The sequence below is a fragment of the Lissotriton helveticus genome, chromosome 8, assembly GCF_964261635.1.
Source record: "Lissotriton helveticus chromosome 8, aLisHel1.1, whole genome shotgun sequence".
Classification (NCBI taxonomy): domain Eukaryota; kingdom Metazoa; phylum Chordata; class Amphibia; order Caudata; family Salamandridae; genus Lissotriton; species Lissotriton helveticus.
Genome location: NC_136069.1, coordinates 1,452,546,972 through 1,452,569,603, shown reverse-complemented (window position 1 = coordinate 1,452,569,603; position 22,632 = coordinate 1,452,546,972). Strand labels below are relative to the sequence as shown.

Genomic DNA, 22,632 nt, shown 5'->3' with positions numbered 1-22,632 from the left:
TACAATTCTCTTAAGCAAAGGCAGTGGCGGGAATGGTAGCAGACAAGAAGCCTAAAAAGCAGACCACCCTTCTAACATCTAAATTGTCCAGTGCCTCCTCAACCATGCAACAAGGGAAAAGGGAATATTAAGGGAAATCCCCCCACTCTGTAAAAAGGCAGCAAAAGGAATATGCTACTTACCAGTATGCATCTGTTTTTGGCATGTAGGGCTGCTGATCTTCATATCTGTGCATAGATCGTCACCTAGTGTTGGGTCCGGATGATTGCACCTTGTTGTCCTGGAAGAGTCTTCGAAGTATCACGAGATAGGTGACTGGACTACAGTGCGCATGGGCATCCTCTCCATCCTCAGAATGTTTTTCGCCATTGTGGCAAAGATGGAGTATAGAAAAGTAAGAGATGACCATGTAAATTTATGTAGAAAAGTACTGCAGCTGTGACAGGCACCGGGGAGGAGGGTGGGCGATATGAATGTCAGCAGCCCTACATGCCAAGAACAGATGCATACTGGTAAGTAGCATATTCCATTCGAGGAATGTGGGCTGCTGAATTCATATCTGTGCATAGACTGTATAGCAGTATCTCGTCTAGCGGAGGTCACCTGTACCAGCTGCAGCAGTTTGAAAAAGAGTTTTTAGGACAGCCTGGATACAGCAGCTTGTTGCTTTGCTTGCACGTCTACACAGTAGTGTTTAGTGAAAGTGTGTATGGTAGACCATGTAGCCGCCTTACATATATCTTCTAGGGGAATCTTTCCTAGGAATGCCATGGATGCCCCCATTTTGCGCATTGAGTGGGCTTTTGGGGGTACTGTTAGAGTGCGTTTAGCTTTTTGATAGCATATTTGAATGCATTTAACTATCCATCTGGCTATTCCTGATTTTGAAATGGGATTTCCCTTATGTTGTGGAGCGAAAGCAACAAATAGTTGCTTTGTTTTTCTGAATGATTTGGTTCTGTCAACGTAATATAGGAGAGCCCTTCTTACATCTAGTGTGTGTAGGGCTCTTTCAGCCACTGACTGCAGGTTTTGGAAGAAAACTAGCAATTCTATTGATTGATTGATATGGAAAGTGGATATAACTTTTGGCATAAACTTAGGGTTAGTACGAAGCACTACCTTATTGTGGTGTATTTGAATGAAAGGTTCTTGAATGGTTAATGCCTGTAGCTCACTCACTCTCCTGAGGGAGGTAATGGCAATCAGAAATGCCACCTTCCATGTTAAGAATTGTAATTCACATGAATGGAGTGGTTCGAAAGGTGGCCCCATAAGTCTGGTAAGTACTACATTTAAGGTCCAGACTGGCGAAGGTGGATGTTTTGGAGGGATGATTCTTTTCAGACCTTCCATAAAAGCTTTGATAGGTGGTATCCTGAACAGGGACACGTGTTGTCTGTTTTGGAGATATGCTGCTATAGCAGCAAGGTGTAGCCTTATGGAAGCGTATGCGAGATTGCATCTTTGAAGATGTAATAAGTAACAGATTAGGTCTTGGATAGAGGCATCTAATGGATTGATTTGGTTATTTTTACAATAAATTACAAATCTTTTCCATTTAGCTGCGTAACATGCTCTAGTAGTTGGGCGCCTTGCTTCCTTGATAATCTTCATACAGTCTGGAGGCAAGTTAAGATATCCGAATTCTAAGACTTCAGGAGCCAGATCACTAGGTTCATCTGATTGGGATCTGGGTGCCTGATTTCGCCATGGTTCTGAGTTAATAGCCATGGCTGTCTCGCCCATGTGGGAGCAACCATGATCATTGTGAGAGATTCTTGCCTTCGTTTGCGTGCCACTAATGGAATCAGTGGGGTTGGCGGAAAAGCGTACGCAAATCTGCCTGACCAGTTCATCCATATCGCATTGCCTTGTGACAACGGGTGTGGGAACCTGGCGGCAAAGGACTGGCATTTTGAGTTTTCTTTTGTGGCAAACAGATCTATCTCTGGATGTCCCCACTCTTGGAAGAATGGTTGGAGAACTTGAGGGTGAATCTCCCATTCGTGTATTTGTTGGCTGTGTCTCCTTAATAGATCTGCTATTTGATTGTCTTTCCCTGGTAGGTGTTCTGGGACGAGAAAGATGTTGTTTGGAATTGCCCACCTCCATATGCTCTGTGCTATGTGGGACAGCGGCGGGGAGTGTTTTCCTCCTTGTTTCTGGATGTAGTACATGGCTGTCATGTTGTCTGTCCGGATCAACACAGCTTTGTTGTTCAAGTATTTCTGGAAAGCTTTCATTGCTAGAAATACTGCTAGCAATTCTACGTGGTTCATATGCAGTGTCTTTTGCTTGACTGTCCAGAGCCCTTGGACTGTGTATTGAAGTAGGAGGGCTCCCCAACCTATCAGTGATGCATCCGCTGTTAATACTACTTGTGGAACTGGCTCTTGGAACAGTCGCCCTTTGGAAAGGTTTTGTGGGTTCCACCACTGCAGAGAGTTGTAAGTGCAACTGTTGACCAACACTAGGTCTTTCAGCTGTCCTTGAGCTTGGTTCCACTGTTGCGCTAAGAATTCTTGTAAAGGACGCATATGAAGTCGGGTATAAGGGACAATGAATATGCAGGAAGCCATCATGCCTATAAGCTGCATGAACACTCGAGCTGGCAAGGAATGTTGAGGTCGAAATATTTGAATGAGGGCCTGTATGCTGGCTATCCTGGCTGGATTTGGATATGCCTTCGCCACCAGGGTATTTAATGTTGCTCCCAGATATTGTTGTATGTGGGAGGGTTGCAGATGTGATTTTGGGTAATTTATAGAGAATCCTAGATTGTGCAGCAATTGGATTGTGTGAGACGTATGGTTTGCACACTGAGCGTATGATTTGGCTCTTATGAGCCAATCGTCCAGGTATGGAAACACGTGGATGTGTTGCCTTCTGAGGTGTGCTGCTCTACTGCTAGGCATTTTGTAAAAACCCTTGGTGCTGTAGTTACCCCGAAGGGGAGAACTTTGAATTGGTAGTGTTGACCCTCTATTGTAAACCTCAGATATTTCCTGTGAGTTGGGTGTATAGGTATGTGAAAGTATGCATCTTTTAGGTCTAATGTAGCAAGGAAGTTGCCTTGCTGGAGCAATGGAAGTACCTGTTGCAGAGTGACCATATGGAAATGCTCTGAGAGTATGTATTGGTTTAGAGGTCTGAGGTCTAGTATCGGTCTGAGGGATCCGTCTTTTTTGGGGATTAGGAAGTAAAGAGGGAATACTCCTGTTCCCTGGTGTTGAAAAGCAACAATACCGTCGAGGTAAAAGGCCTGTTGGCCTTATAAAGTTGTAAAGTTTCGGTTCCGAAGTTGGAGTTGAGAAGTAGCATCCGAACCCAATGGCGGAAAAAAACAATCTGAGGATGGAGAGGATGCCCATGCGCACTGTAGTCCAGGGGATGAGTCACCTATCTCGTGATACTTCGAAGACTCTTCCAGGACAACAAGGTGCAATCATCCGGACTCAACACTAGGCGGCGATCTGTGCACAGATATTAATTCAGCAGCCCACATGCCTCGAACATATTTGGACAAAAGGGGGTGCGCAATCATAACAATCTTGTCTTAGCAAAACTGCATTAAGATTTGTGGTTCACGGATATTAAGAATAATAGTCATTGCCACACATGCATTTGTAACTGACATAAAACCAAGGTTTGATTGGGCCATCAAAATCTGTACTGACCTTGATTAAATCCTGATGCGCTATGGAGCAGCTAGATGGAGACCTCATATCTTCAAGACACACAGAAATAGGGCATGACCTTAGACTGTCAGAAGAGATACTGGTTAATTATAACAGATGATTAGCTAGTTGAGCCTGGATTCATTCATCAATTAGTTACTAGGCAGCTCACACAGAAATGTTAAAATAGAATGTTCCACATTGAATTCATGTAAGGTGGAAACTGTCTCCCAATGAAGAACGCAAAAAAGAAGAGAAGAGACCTAAACATAAAACATAGTGTTGTAGATATACTAACAAGAACTGATCTGTAATAAAAATGTTTGGAAGAAGATAATGTAAAAACTGCATCAAGGATGAAGACGAAATATTGTGATAGGAACTTGAAGTCCTACACCTGGCCAACGAATACTGAACACTGACAGTGGAACAAGGACAAAGAAATCTGAGCAAGAAAGGTTTGCTGAATGAAATAAATAACAAAAGAAATCCTGGCGTAAGTCTTGAATTGAAAACTTAAGGTTGGGACCAGGTAAGAAAGCTTTCGGAAGACGGCTTAAGGTCTGTAAAACCTGATGTTCTTATGTGAGTATATGGATGATTCCCAGTTGAAGGTATCAAGAGATTTCAAGTCTGGAATACCTAATGGAAGTAGCCTAAACATGAGGCACTAAACGAAAGTTCCCCAAAATATATCACTAGAGCCAATGGGCCAAGGCCAGTGGAAGGAGCCAGAAGAAACAAAGCAAAAAGCTGAGGACATCAAGTGGGAGCAGTACAAAAGACAGATGAATGCACAGATATGTGACAAAAGTCAAGATTACAATTTGGCTTATTTTAGTGGCCTCTTTTTTCATCACTTTGCAGGTTAGGAAGAGGTCTTGGTCAAACACAGTGGCGTATCCAGCTAGTTGCTTACTCTGTTATATAACAATGGCACAAAAGCCTGCTGATTCTGCTAATACCAACTACTGTTGCCAGATACAGTGCATTTCTGAATCTCTAGCTGGATCTGTGGCAGCGTATGGATGGAAATGTTGGAACAGGTAGCTTGAATGTCTTAAGAGTCTTGGATAATGAAGGGTGGGCTCCAAACATAAAGCAACGCTCAATCACCGCAAAAGGGAAAAAGTGAGGCATCTATGCAGAAATTAAACAGATTTCTTTGGTTTTTGGATAGTGTTTCCTGGCATTTAGACAATATTTTGGAGTCACTGCCAAGCTCATGTCTGAGTATACCTGGCGTGGCAGCTGCTTGTGTAAATCCAACAATTTTGAAATACAATTATTTTCTAATACCTTAAAAAAGTACCCTTTCCTGAGCGTGTGACTTAGTGGTGATGACACAAAGAGACTTGGTGTTTCACAATGTCTCTTGCAATGAATCACCATTTCTTCAGTACATCAGTCATTAGTACAGAGGCTTTTAGCAGCATAGTGGGTTGGGCTCAGGGCTTGGCTGTGTACACAAGAGGTTCTGCACAATAATGGAAGAGATTTTGATGAATATAAACAATATTGGAGTTGGATGCAGTGTATTATCAAAAACAAATTCACTCTCGCAAAGTTTCTGAAAAAACAGATTTAAACCATGTAACTCACTTTTAATGCACTGTCTTATGACATCACATACCACCCGACAAATGACATCATCAAAGACATCACCTCACCACTGACATCAATTATATGGCTATTTTTACATTTCCGCCGTTGATTACAGATGTTGAATTGTTAAGTACTGTTCGTTATTGTTCTCGCTTAACCAGCATTCGGAAACAGACTTCACCCAGCCCTTATTTGTTTATCCCATTGCGAATGCATGGCCTTTGTCCATGTACAACGGAATTAGGACCAGGACTTGGCATTCAGCCAAGTCCAGAGTCCAATTTCCAAGTGAGGGCATAACTCTCTGTGCAGGTCCTACAGTCATGCTCATTGGGAACTAAGTGCAGACAATGGTCTTTGACCTTAGCCTGCACCCAGACCCTGAATGGACACAGGTCACTAAGCATGGCCTTTGGCCATACACAGTGGGAAATGGCCGCCATGCCAGTACTTCAACTGAGAGAAATAACATTCTCCTATGAAGTTACTATTGGTACTTCCTTTAACTTCAATCAGTACCATGTACTGTACTGTGGTAAACAGCTGAATCCCAGATGAATCTTAATTTTTTTGACTCCGAGAAAATCAAAGGGGTTGCTCATTATAGCTGGGAGGGCTCAAGAACACCTCAAGCAAACCGAATGTGCCTCGTTACAACGTAAGTCATTATATTACATGGCGTTGCAACGAACGCGTTGTCACCATGCAATGCCATTACTACGCAAGTCATTACATCGACTTGCAGTAGATGGCGCAATGACATTACAAATGTATAATTTACTATTACAACTCCAGCCTATGTAACAGTAGGAAAGGTGTTGGAATAGTAAACTATACTATTCCTAATGTTAGCACGCCATCTACTTCAAGTCGATGTAATGACTTTCGTAGTAATGGCTTTGCGAGGTAACAACACAGTTGTTGTAACAACTGTGTTGTAATGGCATCGGGGTGTGATGACCGCGATGTAAAGGTCGTGGCTGCTACATATTCTAGAGCAGCGATTTGTAAGTAGATCTGGTTTTACCGAGCACAGACAAACGCTTTGTGGACAGTTTTCATGTCTAAGACAAGTATTTCAACTTGCTTGCACAAGTGCAAAAATTAGATTAGGAAACAAAGTGATTTCTTTATAAGCAACTTTTTTTCTGAAGTGTTCATAAAGTAGAGCTCAGTTGAATTAAAAGCATTGTGTATGTTTTTTTTGTTTTTTTTCACCAAGCATTTCCTTTTTGATGTTTCAGATCAGACTAATCTACACAGAAATAACAGAGCGCATCTACAGATATAAAGCAAATCCTTTGCAATCTTGGTTTAGGTGAGCTATTCATCCAGGAGCCTATGTTGCATCAAGATTGTTTTAATGGTTAACAGAAATGAATATATTTTGAAAAATGTTTTCTCTAATGAGTGGGTTTGAGAATAATGACTGATGAATTGCACAATAAGAAATTTGAGCTCTATAAAGCATATACAAGTGTTAGAGCAGCTTGTACCTCACAAATCTTTCCAGTTTTGGACCCTGGGTCAAGTAAGGGTAGTCAGTGGTCACTATTTTGTTCTCTAGACGTGGAAGCTTGTCTGTAGCAGTCTCTCTGGGTTAAGTCACTCACTTGTAGTTTGTCTATGAATGCTTTCCTTCAGCTTTATTTCATCCTGAGAGGGTATAAGTGAGGAGCATTTTAAGGGATCATGGCCTACCTTCTCGTCCACGGCAATGAGTTAAATCTAAACTATGTTGCGTTGGCGGGGAGGAATCTCATGATGGGACCGGTAGAAGCAGTATTTCATGGGCTTCTGAAGGTGTATGTACTATATGAGTTGTGCCAGATGCCTATCTTCATAAGGTGTGCTTGGAACTGTGCCTCCTCTGCAGTGTAATCCGAGGCAGGTCTTGGTAGAGGTAAAGAGTGGTCCCCTCAAAAGTGATTACCTGATCTCCCAGGCAGCAGACAAACTCTTCTTTCCATTTGAAATGGTATCCACATGCTAGAACGTCTGACTTGGCCTTCCCTATGTCAAGATTTCCCAACTAGGTGTGTGCTATCTAGCTGGACATCTTCGGTTACGGGACCAGGGAGGACGTGATGAAAAAGGTGACTGACATAGTCTTACATAGTGTCTGCTCCAACCTTATTGGGTATACCTTTTGATACACATGTTTGAACGACCGGGTCCTCGAGGTGCCTCTGTAAGTCTATGTTTTGATCGCAAAGCTCTACTACCTTTCTCCAAAATGCCTCCAGTTCTTCCTCTCTAGAATCTCCTTTAAGCTACAGAGTGAAGACCTGTTGTCCCAGTTCTCCCTATTCGTGTCTAAAGTCCTTTATTTCCTTAGAGATATCTTCCCTCAATCCAGCAAGATCACTGCAGAGCTTGCCAAACAGTTTCTCCTTAAAGGTGAGTGTAAGAGGAGCTTTCGTCAAGCTATGTGCAGATCTGTATAAGGAGGGTTCTTAGCTATATCCATGCCCTTTTTGTGTTTCTGGCCCCCTTTCTCCTCAGTTCTCCTTGTAGACGCTTTGTTCAGCAGTTCTTTTCAGATTGCATCTTTTCAATGCTTGGTGTAAGACGTAGTGGTAGCAGTTGGTTTGTTTTGGTGTGAAAGGAGGCAGCTGATCTGGTCACCTCACTAGTAAGGTGGGTGATCAGGTGTTGGGCAGAACCCCTTTCTGAGATGTTACAGCCTCCTGGTCGCAGTGTAAACATATCCAGGCCTCATGTTGTCCCTCCAAAGTCTGCCTTTTGCAAACTGTGCTCTGTGGTCCAGTCCGTGCCGCTCAGTGTGGGCCTCCACTCCTGCAGCCCCAGCTCCTGGGCTCACTAGAAGTCAATGGAGTCACTTCACCAGGTGTGCTCAGGTACGCCTAAAATGCCACAATGAGGCCGGCAGCCACACCGGGTGTCTCAAGGAGGAGGGACAGTCAGCCTGCAGCCACAGTGTCTGCCTGCGCACCCTAATCTGCCCTCTTCGACCAGGCTCAGGGCCTGGTGGCAGCACATGGCACCAATTTAGAGGGCACCAGTAATCTTATCCCTATATAGCACTTTCCTGCATTTTGCTGGATTCACACTGTGTCACTACGCCCAGCGTCGAGCTGCCGGTTCGCATCTGCGCAGGCCTTGCTCGCAGCTCCATTGCTGCTCTGCACTGTGACCCATGTCTGGAATCTTTGGGTCCCGCAGTTTTCAGTGAAGGGACCACCTCCCTTCCAGGTTCAGGCAGGTGCATACATTCTGTGGGGAGCCGTCCTATTACGTCTCAATGCTGGCTGCCTCACAGTCAAAATCATGGTACAGAGCTCCCAGAGTACTTTCTAGCGGGCATCCCTATTTCACAGCCTACACCTCCTTGACTTCTTGTTCGGCAGCCCCAGGAGGAAAGCAGCGCAGGATCGGGTGTTGAGAGTGGAGAAAGATCTCCTACTCCGCCGCCATCTTGGGCACACCCTGGTAGCTCCTTTTTTTAAAGGATCTTCTAAACTGCAGGGCTGTCATCGCCTTTGCCCTCGTGGTATCCTTCATCAGTCATCCACTGCCACTCAAGACTTTCCCAAGTGAAGGACCTACTTATACTGAATGCCAGTCCTTCCTGTTTGAAACCAGAAACTATTAGCCAGGCATGCCACCTTAGAACAGTGCCATTGCACAGTTGTCTACTAGATGTGTCTGCTGCATCCAGGGATGATTTTAGACCAGTGTTGGCTATTGACAGTTTTGCACTCTTCTTGTATTGAGGTTCTCTTATTTTTTCTGATGGTGGTCTAGTGGATATTGAAGCACTGCCCCTCTTCCTAGCAATGGGGACAATGATGTAGTCCGATGGAGCATTGCCCTTGACTTATACAGGATCCTGTGTACAGTGCATCTATTTTTTCACCCCTCGATGCATGACTGCCTTAGAAGACACTGGCCCTATGAAAGACTCTTCCGCTGATACATAATGCAGGGCAGCATCAGTAGATACTCGTTTTTTCTTTAGGAGAGAAGGACAAGTTACTTACCTTTGGTAACGCCTTATCTGGTAGAGGCATGATCTAACCGCATATTCCCTACCTTTTAACTTTCAGGTGTCAGGCTGGATCCTGGAAGATTTTTCTTAAGGAATCTGCGGTTAGATCATTTCTCTACCAGATAAGGCATTACCGAAGGTAAGTAACCTGTCCATCTGAGAGACATCTAGCCGCAGACTCCTTACCTTTGAACAGATACCTAAGCAATACCATCTCCGGAGGAGGGACTGCGGAAATGTTTAGACCAGAAAATACTGCAGGACAGAGCGACCAAACAGGCCTTCTCTGTGAACCTGGGAATCGAGGCAGAAGTGTCTGGAAAATGTGTGCAGCGATGCCTATGTGGCTGCTTGGCAGATATCAGAAACTGTTACACCATGCTGGAGAGCTACGGTGACCGCTATTGCCCTGGTGGAATGGGCCCTAAGCCCTTCAGGGGGCTCTTTCTTCGCTATACAGAGGATATCCCAGTGGGATATAGTCCTCTTTTGGACAGCACGCCCTTTCTTTGCACCCACGTACCCTATAACCAGTTGGGCATCCACCCGGAACTCTTTGGTTTGATCTAGATAGAACGATAACCCTCTTTTTAGGTCCAGACGATGGAGACACTCCTCTTCCTTCGAAGGCTGCGGTGGTGCATAGAAGGTGGGAAGAGTAACCGATGTGTAAGGGTGTCACCACCTTAGGGAGAAAAGATGCCCTTGTGCGGAGCACCATTTTATCCGGGAAGACTGTCAGGTAAGGAGGCTGTAATGACAGTGCCTGCAGTTCACTCACCCTACTGGCAGATGTTATTGCCACTAAGAAGGCTGTTTTGATGGTGAGCAGCCATAGAAGGCAGTTGTGTAGCGGCTCTAACAATGCACACATCAGAAAAGTGAGAACCAAATTAAGGTCCCACTGTGGCATAATAAAGAGAGAAGGGGAAACAAATGCGTTAACCCCTTCAAGAATCTCTGCACGAGAGGTGATCTGAACAGAGAAGGCTGATGAGGTAGCTGAAGAAAAGAGGAAAGGGCCGAAAGAGAACCCTTCAAGGTGCCCAGAGCAGAGCCCTGCTGGGCCAAGGAAAGTGTAAACAGGAGGACATCAGATAAGGATGCAGATAGACCAGTCTGTACAATATTTACAAAATTTGTTCCATCAGCAGGCATATACTGAGTTTGTGGAGAGATGCCTGGCTGCCAAAATAACCTCACATACTTCGGGAGGGTAGTCGAAAGCTGTCACCTGCCACCGTTCAATCTCCACGCAAGGAGACAGAGAGTGGACAGGTTCAGGTGGAGGACCCTCCCCTGCTGCGAAGATTCTCCAGAAGGGGCAACCTGACTGGAGGATCGATGCTCATGTCTAGAAGCTCAGGATACCAAACTCTGCGCCCAGTCCAGAGCCACAAGAATAACTTGTGCTTGGTCGCTCCTGATCTTCTTGAGCACTCTGGGCAGGAGTGGTATGGGCGGCAAGGCGTTTGGAGGCCTGAGCTCCACTCGTGTTGAAAAGCGAGAGACGCCTTGGAAACTCCAATGAGCAAAACTGCTGATATTGCGGGTTCTCTTCAGAGGTGAACAGATCTAACAAAGGCTCTCCCCACCGCTGAAAGTGACCATGTGCCACCTGCGATTGGAGATGCCACTCATGATCCACAAGGAACCTTCGACTGAGCTCATCTGCCCTGGTGGTCAGAGAACCGGCCTGGTGTTGAACTACCAGGGAAATGCCCAGCTGTACCAACTGAGTTTAGAGACCCAGGGAATCTTGACAAAGTCCACAAACCTACTCCGCCATATTTGTTGCAGTACCACATGCCAGTATAGTGTCTGTGAACACCTGTACGAGCCTTCCCTTTATCGAAGGCAAAAAGGCTTTCAGTGCCAGTTAATCGTCTGAAGCTCCAACAAATTGATATGGTCCTCTGATCTCCACCTCTCCAAGATGGCCACCCCAACCCAGAAGGGACGCATCCGTCACTGCTGTGCGATCTGGGTGGGGAAGGGAGAGGGGTCTGCCCTTGAACCAATCGTGTTTTGTTAGCCACCAGTGCAGGTCTCTCACAGTGCTCTCTGAAATCTGAACTAGGTCGGTGAGATTTCCTCAATTCTGTGCCCATTGGAACTTCAGGTCCCACTGCAGAGCCAACATGTGCCACCGTGCATGGGTCACTAGCAAGATGCAGGAGGCCATGAAGTCCAACATCCTCAGTCATTCTTACCGAAATCCACAATAGAAGCCGAAACATCGGTATCATAGCCTGAATATCGTGGACTCGCCATTCGGGAGGATAGGCCCGAAACGGCATTGTGTCCAGAACCGCTCCAATGAAAAGGAGCGTCTGAGAGGGGGTCAGGAGCGACTTCGGCATGTTGATAGTGAACACCATCGAATGCAGGAGGCTCGCCGTAGTCTGGAGGTGGGAGACAACCGTTTGGGGCGAGTCCGCCTTCAACAACCAGTTGTCGAGATAGGGGAAGACAGGAACCCCTGATCGCTGCAGATGGGCTGCGACCATCGACATAATCTTTGTGACCACCCAAGGGTGAAGCCGAAAGGGAGCACTGCAAATTGAAAGGGCTCGTGGCCCACCGTAAACCGCAGGTAGCAAAGACAGGCAGGCAGGACAGGGATATGACAATAGACATCCTGCAAGTCCAACGCTACGATCTAGTCTCCCGGTTCCAAGGCAGACAGGACCTGAGCTTGGCTGAGCACCTTAAACTTCTCCTTTCTGAGGAAGTAGTTGAGAGCTCTGAGGTCTAGGATAGGACAAAGGCCTGCATTCTTCTTCGGGACCAGAAAATAGTGGGAATAACAACCATAGTCTATTTCTGGCCCAGGAACCCTCTTTGTAGCTACCTTGGGCAAGAGAGTCTTGACTGCCTTGAGGAGCAGGGAAAGGTGATCCTCCTTCAGCCGACCGTAGTCTGGAAGGGAGAAACCCCTTCGGACAATTTGAAACACCGATGTCCGATGTGATGTCTCGCCTGTGATGGAGATGATGGCGTACTCTGCCACCAACTGGATCTAAATTATACTGGAGGATCGGACTAGGAAGGTTTTGCAGTGGAGGGGATTGTGGCTTGGCTTGACTTCTGGCCTCCTGACCCGCGGGGTTGAGGCAAACCGCGTCCATGGCCCAGCAGAGGCTGCTGAGCTTGCTGGGCCCTCTGGCCAGAATAGAGCTGCCGCAGTTGATAGCCCCCTCCGTAGCCACCTAAGGAGCGAAAAGCAGATGCGGCCCGGGGAGTTGTGGTGAGGCCCAAGGTCTTGACTCGGGCCCGCAAGTCCTTGAATCGCTTGAGGGCAGCATCTGCCTGGTCTCTGAAGAGACGGGAGCCATCAAAGGGCATGTTCATAAGGTTAGCTTGGACATCCCTCGAAGATCCAGACGTTCTCAGCCAGGCATGGTGATGGATGGCCACCGTCATTGTAATCGCTCTACCCCGCAAGTCTGTTGTGCCCAAGCCACATCTGATGGCGAATTTTGCTGCGTCTCTCCAATCGGAAAGTGCTTGGGAGAGTAGAGCCAGGTCCTCCTCTGAGACTCTGGGCAGCACCTGCGCAACAGTGTCCCATATACAATGGAAATACCCGCCCAAAAGGCAAGTGGTGTTCAACGACTGCATTGCCAAAATGTCCAAATTCTCCAGTCTCTTGGATTTCCTGTCCGAGGGTGCAGAAGGGAAAATGCCAAGGGAAGTGGAAGCTTGGAACTCCAAGCTTTGTGGGGTGGTGAGGAAAAGTGGGCCGCCCGGCACAGGGCGATGGCGGCAGGCAATCGTCCTGTTCATAGAAGCCCCTGAGCCTCAATAAAAGGCAGCAAGGATTCTGAGCTGGAGACCCAAGGCTGCAGGACCTCTGTCAAGACGTTAATCTTGACTGCCACCATAGAGAGCTGCAGGTCCGGAACCTCCGCAGCACCACCACCATTGCAAATAATGCCCCCCCCTCTGTAGCCAAGGTAGGTGGAGACAGCATGCCTAAGTCTGGAGAGGTGTCCAAACCACTGGCATGACCCAGTTCCTCATACTAGTCCACCCCTCTTGGGTGCTGGCTTTCTAGGGGATCCTGCTCCCTCCCAATCCTCTTCATCCATCCCTTACCCTTCAGAAAAGGGCAGGTTGAACGACATGGTGTCTTACGGCTCCGTCGGCACCGGTCTCGGAGGATGCCTGACCGGCTCTGTGTTGTCAGGTATGAGGCTTGGGGAGGCGCCGGCGCCGCAGAGGACCTCAGCGCTAGACGTGGCATGGGGGAAGGTTGCTGTGGTGGGGCGACCGGCGCTGGTCCAGAATCAGGAACAGGTCTAATCGGAGGTTGTGGCACCATGGCCGGAGCCACATGTGCGGTACCCAAGCACATGTCCATTGCCCCACATGCCCTGCAGGCTCCATTATCGGAGCCTGCAGGGCCCGAAGGTGCCATGGCAGGGTCAAACCGCACACATGGCATCATAAAACTCTTTAAGCTGGATGGGGGTTGCTCCTGGACCCAGAAAGGCAAGGAACCACAAATCCGACCCGGGCACCCGCTCCACGGAGTGGGGCCTCGGACGCTAAGGTTACTTCACCGCATCGTGAGACGGGTGGGGTAAAGTCAAAGCATGCTTTGACTTCTTGTGCTTTTTGTGGTGCCTCTTACCTCACTTTGACGACTTCGATGAAGAAGACTTCAATTCACTGGAGCGGTGCTCGGAACTTCTTCTCGCTTCAGACCTGGACCGGGTTCGAGACCACTGAGGCGACCTCCGCGGTGCCAGGCGCTGGGCCGCGAGCAGCTTTAGGGTCCGCTCCCTCAAAGCCTTCGGCGCCATGGCCTGGCAGTCAGAGCACAACTTCTAGTCGTGATAACGCTCTAGACACCAGAGACACACTAAGTGGGGGTCCGTGACCGACATGGCGTGGCGACAGGCGCCACACACCTTGAACCCAGATATCTTCTTACTCGACATAACTCCTACACACAAAAATAAGTCGACAACAAGTTGGAAACAGTCTGTAAAAAAATGACACGGGGGAGATCTCTTCAACGGATCGGCGCTGGCTGGCGCACAAATAAAAGAACTGACGTCAGCGTGCCGGAGTGGCAGTTATAATGATGAGGCGGACATCATGACAAACATAGTGCAGACGACGTCACACGGAGTCGACTGACGCCACCTACCGGCATGCAGGGGTACTGCTAAGAAAAATCTTCCGGATCCAGCCTGACACCTGGAAGTTCAAAGTAAATAGTCTGCAGCTAGATATCTCTATCATATATAGAGGCTCTAGCAGGAAGTATGCATTTGGCCTTTTTTTCCTCTAGATGTACCCCAGATAAGTCCACTGCCATATGTTATAACAGCATAGTACATGTGGAAATCACCTGGTGAATCTGCAACCAGATCCAGTCTCCTGAGTGTGTCTAGACATTAAAATTGGGTGCTGGTGAATTTCTGAAATAGGGTATTCTGACTCATTACATAAAAAAAATAAAACCTATCTCACTAACAGTAAATTAGAAACAAAAAACACTGCATAACAGGAACTGGTTTAGTCTTGACCTAGTGTAAATAGTCATCCTTTTATAAATTGACTTAAAAGGCTAATCTTGCAGACACATTTAAAACAAAGATAGATTATAATTAGGCAGAATCTGGCACATAAAGTAAAGCATTAGCAATTGCAGGCTAGATGTGCTTTCACGTCTTTTCACCCATAGTTTTGAGCACACATGTTGATACGTGTTTATGTTTCCTTGAAGGAGGACCAGAGTGAACCTTCAGAAATCATAAGACTCAAGGCTCTCCGAATGGTACGAACACCTTTCATAAAGGTCTTTAATTTGGTTAAAAACGGGGCTCTCCTTTTTAACGAATCACACCAAACGTGTTGTTTTTGAAGGCACCAGCTAACTGCAGGTGTGCTCACAACCTTGGGTAAAGGGGTATAAATGCACATCTACATTTTAACCCACAACTGCTATCGTGTACAAATACATCACTTGACAATAAAGATCAATTCATTTTTGCCTCAGTTTTTGCTTGCTTTACGTACCTTTAACATTGGTATTCCGCCTATTGCACTGCCTTTGTGTACACACATTACATAATAATTTATTGTTCTCACACAGTTTTTCATTACGTGTAAACTGATATAAGCAGCTTTCCACAGAACATTCGTCTGTATTTATAGTGTTTCTATCTGCCAAGGTGCAAAATGCTGTTTCTGGATCTTCATTTACTACTTCGTATAATTTTGTCTCTGAAATATGAGAGCTAGTGTTCTCATGTTCTTCACTAGCATTACACATCACTCCCAATTGTAGTTTGTCAAAACCGTTAACTAAGTCATTCATCGCTTCATTGTCTATTTCCACACTTGGACTGCTTATTTCCAAACTTGGACTGCCTTTTTCCAAACTTGAGCTGCTGCTGTCCAAACTAGTACTGCCTTCTTCCAAGGTATGGCAGTTTTCATTCAAATGAGAGTTTCCTTCTTCCAAAAAGAGGTTTTCATTTGCCAAGCACTGAATATTCTTGTCCAAACCTGGCACGATCTCTTCCAAACTTGAGTTGCTTTCTTCTACATTTGGAACATTAATGCTTTTGTCTAAATTGGTGCTGCCTTGATCTTCTTTCAAACATGGGCTTTCTCCTTCAAGACACGGACTGTCCCTTTCGAGACATTGGTTGCTGTCTCTTAAACACAGACAGCTATGTGTCAAAGATTGGTGGCTTTCTTTCAAACATGGGCTATTTCCCGAACACGAGCTGACTTTATCTAAACATGGCAGGCTTCCTTCCACTAAAAGCAGAGATCTGTCTTCCTCTAAAGATGAGCAGTCTTTACCACAACATGGAATATCCTCTTCCACAAAATGGTGAGTTCTTTTCAAATGTGGCCTGACTTTTTCCAAACATGTAGGGCTTTTTTCTCCTGAAAACGAGTCACCTTCTAAACAGCAGTTTACTTTTTTCAAACATGCGGACTGACACTCATCTAGAGGTGGGTCTCCTTCTCCCAAACTCGGGGCACTTTCTTCCAAAATAGGGCTGTCGTTGCTTTTGACAACCTCACTTGTAGCAGCTAAGATTTGTGAAGCGTCTTCTGTTTGTATTACAGTTTCAACACTAGGCTGCAATTGACAGTTTCCATTTTCAGCTCTTAGTGTATCAGTCTCATTCTCTTTATTTATAAGAAGCAAGCTATGTTCTACACTTTGAACTAGATCTTTCAACTCGTCTTTGTATTTATCATTTTCTAAACAAGAGCCTGGTTTTGACTGGTCAACATAACCATCCTGGTGTACTTCCGAATCACCTTCTGCAGTAGCAAGATCACCCAGCTGAAGCACCTTGAACTGTCTACGTTGGTTCTGAAAAGAGAAATATTCACATTGATAAACTGTGTCAAAGATCAGAAAACTGCTATCAAAATTAGTGAAAGATAGATCATGATGAGATGATGCCCACAAATCAGCTTTCACAATGCGGAAATTTAAATATTTAGCTAACACAAAATCATAATTTAGAGTTGAGTAATTGAAGTGTTTAAAAGTACTTTGTAGGTTTCAAAAGAACAAAACTTTAGATATTTCATATGAACATTACAAAACCAGCATAGCCATGGAAAACCTGATCATCAATCAATCTGGTACTCGTCGGTCCACTTAAATTAAAATCTAAGGATCATGTGAGGATCTAAGCAGTGCCGACTCTCCTCCTCTTTTGTGGGATGAGGGGGTGGGTAAGTATGTTGGCAGAGTGTTGGCCGGACCCTCGTAAAAAGTGATGACAACCTTTAGCAAGACAAAAGCCTTGGGCCTACGAACCGGCTTGTCAGAAAAAAAGTGGAGACCAAACAGACAATGCCTGCAGCTCAATAACACACCACACCAAATTAATGTGGATTGAGAACTCAGCCGTTAAAGTAAGCAGCTACAGAGGAAACTGTGCATAGGCTCAAAGGTGAAACCATCCAACTGCGAGCACCTAGTTAAGGTCCTAATGAGGCATAACAAGGTGGGGGTGGGAGGTGAACAAAGGGGTCAAAACCTTCAGGAAAAAAACAATTTTAGGACACTTAAAAAAGGCAGGTCTGATAAACAAAGAAAAACAAACGGGCCCACAACTAGCCAGTAACAGTGCCTGCGGCAAAGTTTGCTGGGCAAATAAAAGTGCTAAGCCATCACATCAGATCATCGTGCCTTGAGTTGGTAGGCTTCTGCTTTAGTGCACCAAGAAAAAAAATGGTCAAAATAAAGTGATCTGGTAAAAAAGTGATGAGCTGACGAAATCACACCCACCATCTCAGCAGGCAGATCAAGGGACCTCAACTGCCCTGCTCAAGCATCAGGCATGAAGGTGGAGGCTCTGGAGGTTTCAATGCATGGCCTGCTACTCCTACTGCAAGAGGAGGTTTACCCAAAAGGGAAGAGAAGGGCATAGGGAGCAGTAGAGCAGATGCAAAGTCCACATTCTCTGTGGCCAGTCTTACAAAATTAAGATGTGTAGGTTGTACTGACACAGCTTCCTCACAACACGAGGAATCGCAGGAACGGAATGCAAGCCTCACCTCAGACAGAATATATCTCAAGAACTCCTTGCAGCTAGAACTGCAGCACACAGAACTGTGTGCAACAAACGTTACTGTGAGTGACAGAGAGACCTATCCAAGTACTGTTCTAAAGGGTGAAAATAGACTGAACCAACTCTAGGTGAAGATGCCACTTGTGATTTTCAGGACTGTACTAACTGAGGTTCTGAGCCCACATGTTCTAGGAAACCACGCGATGGTTCAGGACAAGCTAGACACCAAGACTGAGCCAATACCATAGCTTTGAGACACACAGGACATGAGCGAGCACAGCTTATTGGCGTACTACATCGGGTCATATTGTAATTGTACATCAAGACTTGGCTCGAGCAACCATTGATGGAATGTAGGAACGTCTTGAATGACATGCAATTGCCTGGAACTCAAGCAAGTTGATATGTGATCTCTGCTCCAAAGCAGACCACAGGTCTCTGATCTCTTATTCATCGAGATGACCATCCTAACTAAGGGAGGACGCATCTGGAACACATGCAGCCACCACCAGCATAGGGCAGAAGTGCTTTCCACGTGTGAGCTGGTCCAAGACGAACCACCACCGTAGATTTTGGGCTGCATCTAGGGAAGTCAGAATGGTGTCCATCAGGACTCCCCAAGTCTTGGCCTAATGGAGACACTAGTGGTGTGCCTCCATGCGCCATCGAGCACGGGCCACCAGCAGGATGCAAGCCCAAGAGACAGAGGACTATATGAGCCAGAAGCAGAGCTCCCTCCCAAAACGTAAGAATCATAGCCTGAATTTCCTGAACTCCTAAGAAGGGGAGTGGGGGGTTGGGGAGTCGGGGGAAAGGTCTTGATGGAGACAGTTGCCATCTCCCCCTCAGATGAGGCACTGGGAAGTCTGAAATTGTGACTTTGGAATGGTGATCAAGACCCCCAATTTGAATAACAGGGGGATTGTGGCCTGCAGGTAGTCCCATCTTCAGCTGGCAGTCATTGAAGCAAGGGATTATAGCATTCCAAGACCAATTAAGTTGCACAGCACCCTGATATTACCTTTGTGGACATTCAGGGGGCTAATGTTGGCCTGAATGGGAAGACTGCAAAGTGATAGTGGGTGTAGAAAACTAAAAAACACAGGTATGACATGAAATGAAAAGATGATTTATAAAGTGAGATACATTTTGTCCAAAGGTGTCAAGAGGCCTAGTATAAATGCCGATGGATTTAAAAATACCGTCAGAGAATAAACAGCCATATTTTTAGCACTTTCCTAAACGCCAGTCGGTGAGTTTTATTTTTTAACCTCTGGGGGAGAGAGTTCCAAAGTCTGGCTGTATCGACCAGAAAGCTTCTCCTGCCCCAGGAACTTTCCCTGAGCGTAGGGATCATCAGATTAAAAGACTCCGCTGAGCGTAACTGGCGCGTAGGGATATATCAACGGAGGTGCTGCTTAAAGAAAGCTGGGCCCGTGTCACGGGTAGCCTTAAAAGCTATATAGAGAGCCTTGAACTCGATACGTCTCTTTACTGGTAGCCAATGTAGTTGTTTTAACGCGGCAGAAAAGGAAGATTGCAACATGAAAGTATGCATCCCAAAAAGACCTCTGCAAGATAAAGCATTTTTAATTTCTCCATCCTGAAGAAGAAATTCAGAATAGATTTCTGTAGTGGCATGCAGTTGGAGAGGCCAATAGGTTGGGAGGCTTGTAACAGAGAGGCAGGCGCACACTTTCAGACTCTCAAGTGATCTTTGGGGTAGGCCTGGGCAACTTTGTACAATTTGCCAGACTGACCGAGATGGCCAGAGAATGTGCTGTACTACACTTCTATGTCACCCACAAGATTAAGTAGAATTTACCTGGGTAGATCGGATGGGTGCCCCAGATGTAGAGTAGGGGGTGTAATTATGTGCATATAATCAGGAGCTGCACAAATAATGCACCACCAAATTGGAGATGTGCAGGTTGAGCGGTTAAGCGACGTGCTGTGTATAAAACTAGATGTCTCCCTATGTATGTATGTATGTTTGTTACACAAAGGGTGTCCAGTGTATCACAAACGTATTGCAATCCATTTTAAAACCATCCATAAAGATAGGAGTCGTAAAAGTGCATCCTCTGTCACAATGATTTATTATGACATGCAATATCTCTTTCCCAAGTTGAATGTGTGTACTTCTATAAAAATACAAAAAACCTAAAAAAAGGAATCAGAATAAGAAGGTCTTAAAATCAGACAGAGGTGACCGTTGTTCTTGAGAAGAAAACAAGTTACTTACCTGTAACTTCAGTTATCCAGTATTGGTATCTTTCATAGATTCACATCCCTGAATCATTCCCCGTCGCCTAGGCGGGAGTCCCACGGTGTATAAAAAAGCAGTGCCAAAAGTAAATTATAGTAGTAGGCCCCAAATACAGGCCTGAGGCCTAGATTGCAGTAGCCTATCTACCTCATTATGCTGAAAAGACCCAAGTCTTTGTTACAGCCAATCAGCTGTCAGCACCCTCTAGAACCCTCTCTGCAGAGCCAGTTCTCCTCAGATTTTCGTTAGCACAAGTGGGGAATAAGTATCCCAATTCTAGAGAACTGACTCTCCGGGGAGGAGGGTGGGTGCATGTGAATCTATGAAAGATACCAATACTGGATAACTGAAGTTACAGGTAAGTAAGGAGTAGTTTCTGTCCTGTAACTCCAGTTCTGTAGTAGGGGTATCTCTGTTATAGTCATAATCTAGTGAATAGTCCCGCCCATGTGCGTGGACCCCGGCAATCAAAAATAATCTCAGAAAATTGTAGAACTGCAAAGACACTTGAGAGAATTTAAATACAAATAATGCAGCCTATATTCACAGGCTACACTGTCCAGTACTTCAACTAGAAATTCCACAAAAAAAAACCACAAATCGCACAGCCTGCCCAGTTTCTCCCATAGAGAAACTTGCCTCTACCAGTAAAAGCCTCTGGAATGATAGAGAGGAAGGCATGGACAGACAAGCCCCATAGGCTGCCATTATGTGGCTTAAATAGGATACTGTGCCTTTAAGAGAACTTTCCAGAACTTCTCCCAGTATCCCAAGCAGGTCCCTCTTACTTTCAGTTCTTTTTTTGAAGGCGCAACACGCCAGACCTGTAGCATTCCTTACATGAACATCTCTCTCCACCGGGGAGGCGGGAGGACGCTTATGACTATAACAGAGATATCCCTACTACAGAACTGGAGTTACAGGACAGAAACTACTCCTTCTGTAGTAGGGGATCTCTGTGTATAGTCATAATCTAGTGAATAGAATGGCAAGCCCATCCCCACACCAAAGCGGCGGTGGAGAAAATAGAAATAACACCACTACTGTGCGCACAGATTTCGCAGCAATTGGAACATTACGGAGCAAAGCTGTCGTAGCAGCTTTGCCCCTGGTGGAATGAGCCTTAGGTTTACCCCCTAAGGTCTTATTAGCTTTTTGGTAACACAACTGTAAGCAGGACACAATCCATCTAGAGATAGACTGCTTAGAGGTCGCAAGACCCGTCCTGACCGATCCATAATTGATAAACAATTGGTCTGACCTACGAATATCCTTGGTTTTATCCAGATAAAATTTCAACACCCTCCTAACATCCAGGGAATGTAACGACCTTTCCGCTGGAGATGAAGGATTCTGAAAAAACGTAGGCAAAGTTATGGTCTGGTTGACATGAAAATCAGAAATAACCTTGGGAAGAAATTTAGGGTGAGTACGCATAACAACCTTAGCAGCATGAAATACAGTATAAGGTTCTTGGCAACATAACGCCTGAATTTCACTCAGCCTGCGGGCCGATGTAATGGCCACGAGGAACGCCGCCTTCCAGGACAGGTGCTGCAACGAAGCCTTAAGAATAGGTTCAAAAGGCTCCTTCATCAATCTGGACAGCACCACATTCAATTCCCATGAAGGCGAAGGAAGCCTGACAGGAGGGAACACTTTCTTCAAGCCTTCCAGAAAATCTTTGATCACAGGGATCTGGAAGAAGGAAGTCTGTGACGGGCATTTCCTGTAGGCAGTCAATGCAGCAAGATGAACCTTAATGGAATGGACATTAAGGCCAGACTGCGCCAAATGTAGAAGGTAAGGAAGGATGACATCTTCCTTGCACGTCCTCGGATCATAGTTCTTGGACTTGCACCAGATACAGAACCTCTTCCACTTGTAAGCATAGGAAGTCCGAGTGGAAGGTCGCTTAGATTCCTTCAGTATGTCCATGCAATCTTCGGGCAAATTCAAATGGCCATATTGCACTATCTCAGGAGCCATGCCACCAAACTCAAAGACGAGAGGTTGGGGTGCAACATCTGCCCCCCGAACTTCGAGAGAAGGTCCGGCCTGCACGGCAGCCGTACGTGAGGAAGGAGAGACCGGTGAAGCAGGTCCGTGAACCACCACTGCCTGGGCCATTCCGGGGCAATCAAGATCATCCGCGCACTGGATTGGGACAGTTTGATGAGCACCGCCGGAATCAGGGGAATGGGTGGAAAAGCGTACAGAAAGCTGTTCGACCAGTTGATCCATAGCGCATTCCCCAGCGTCCCCTGCTGGTAGTACCTGGAGGCGAAGTCTCGGCATTTGCTGTTTTCGGCAGTGGCGAACAGATCTACGTCTGGAGTTCCCCACCTTGCGAAGACTTCTAGTACTTCGTTGTTATTAACACATTCGTGGTTTTCCTGAATCAGTCTGCTCAGTGCGTCCGCCTGAACATTCTGCACACCTGGCAGATGGGTAGCCGTTATCGCCAGTCCTCGGGCTAGAAGGCAATGCCAGATC

At 46.0% G+C, this 22,632-nt stretch overlaps 1 protein-coding gene across 2 annotated transcripts in view; it reads right to left on the bottom strand.

The window, feature by feature from the left end:
* USP16 (ubiquitin specific peptidase 16) overlaps nucleotides 1–22,632 on the bottom strand; it is a 385,832-nt gene that overhangs the window by 73,516 nt on the left and 289,684 nt on the right. For both annotated transcript variants that reach the window (XM_078658388.1, XM_078658387.1), the window contains exon 14: nucleotides 15,334–16,654. In XM_078658388.1, the coding sequence (XP_078514514.1) occupies nucleotides 15,334–16,654 (1,321 nt within the window). The remainder of the gene's footprint in view (nucleotides 1–15,333; nucleotides 16,655–22,632) is intronic.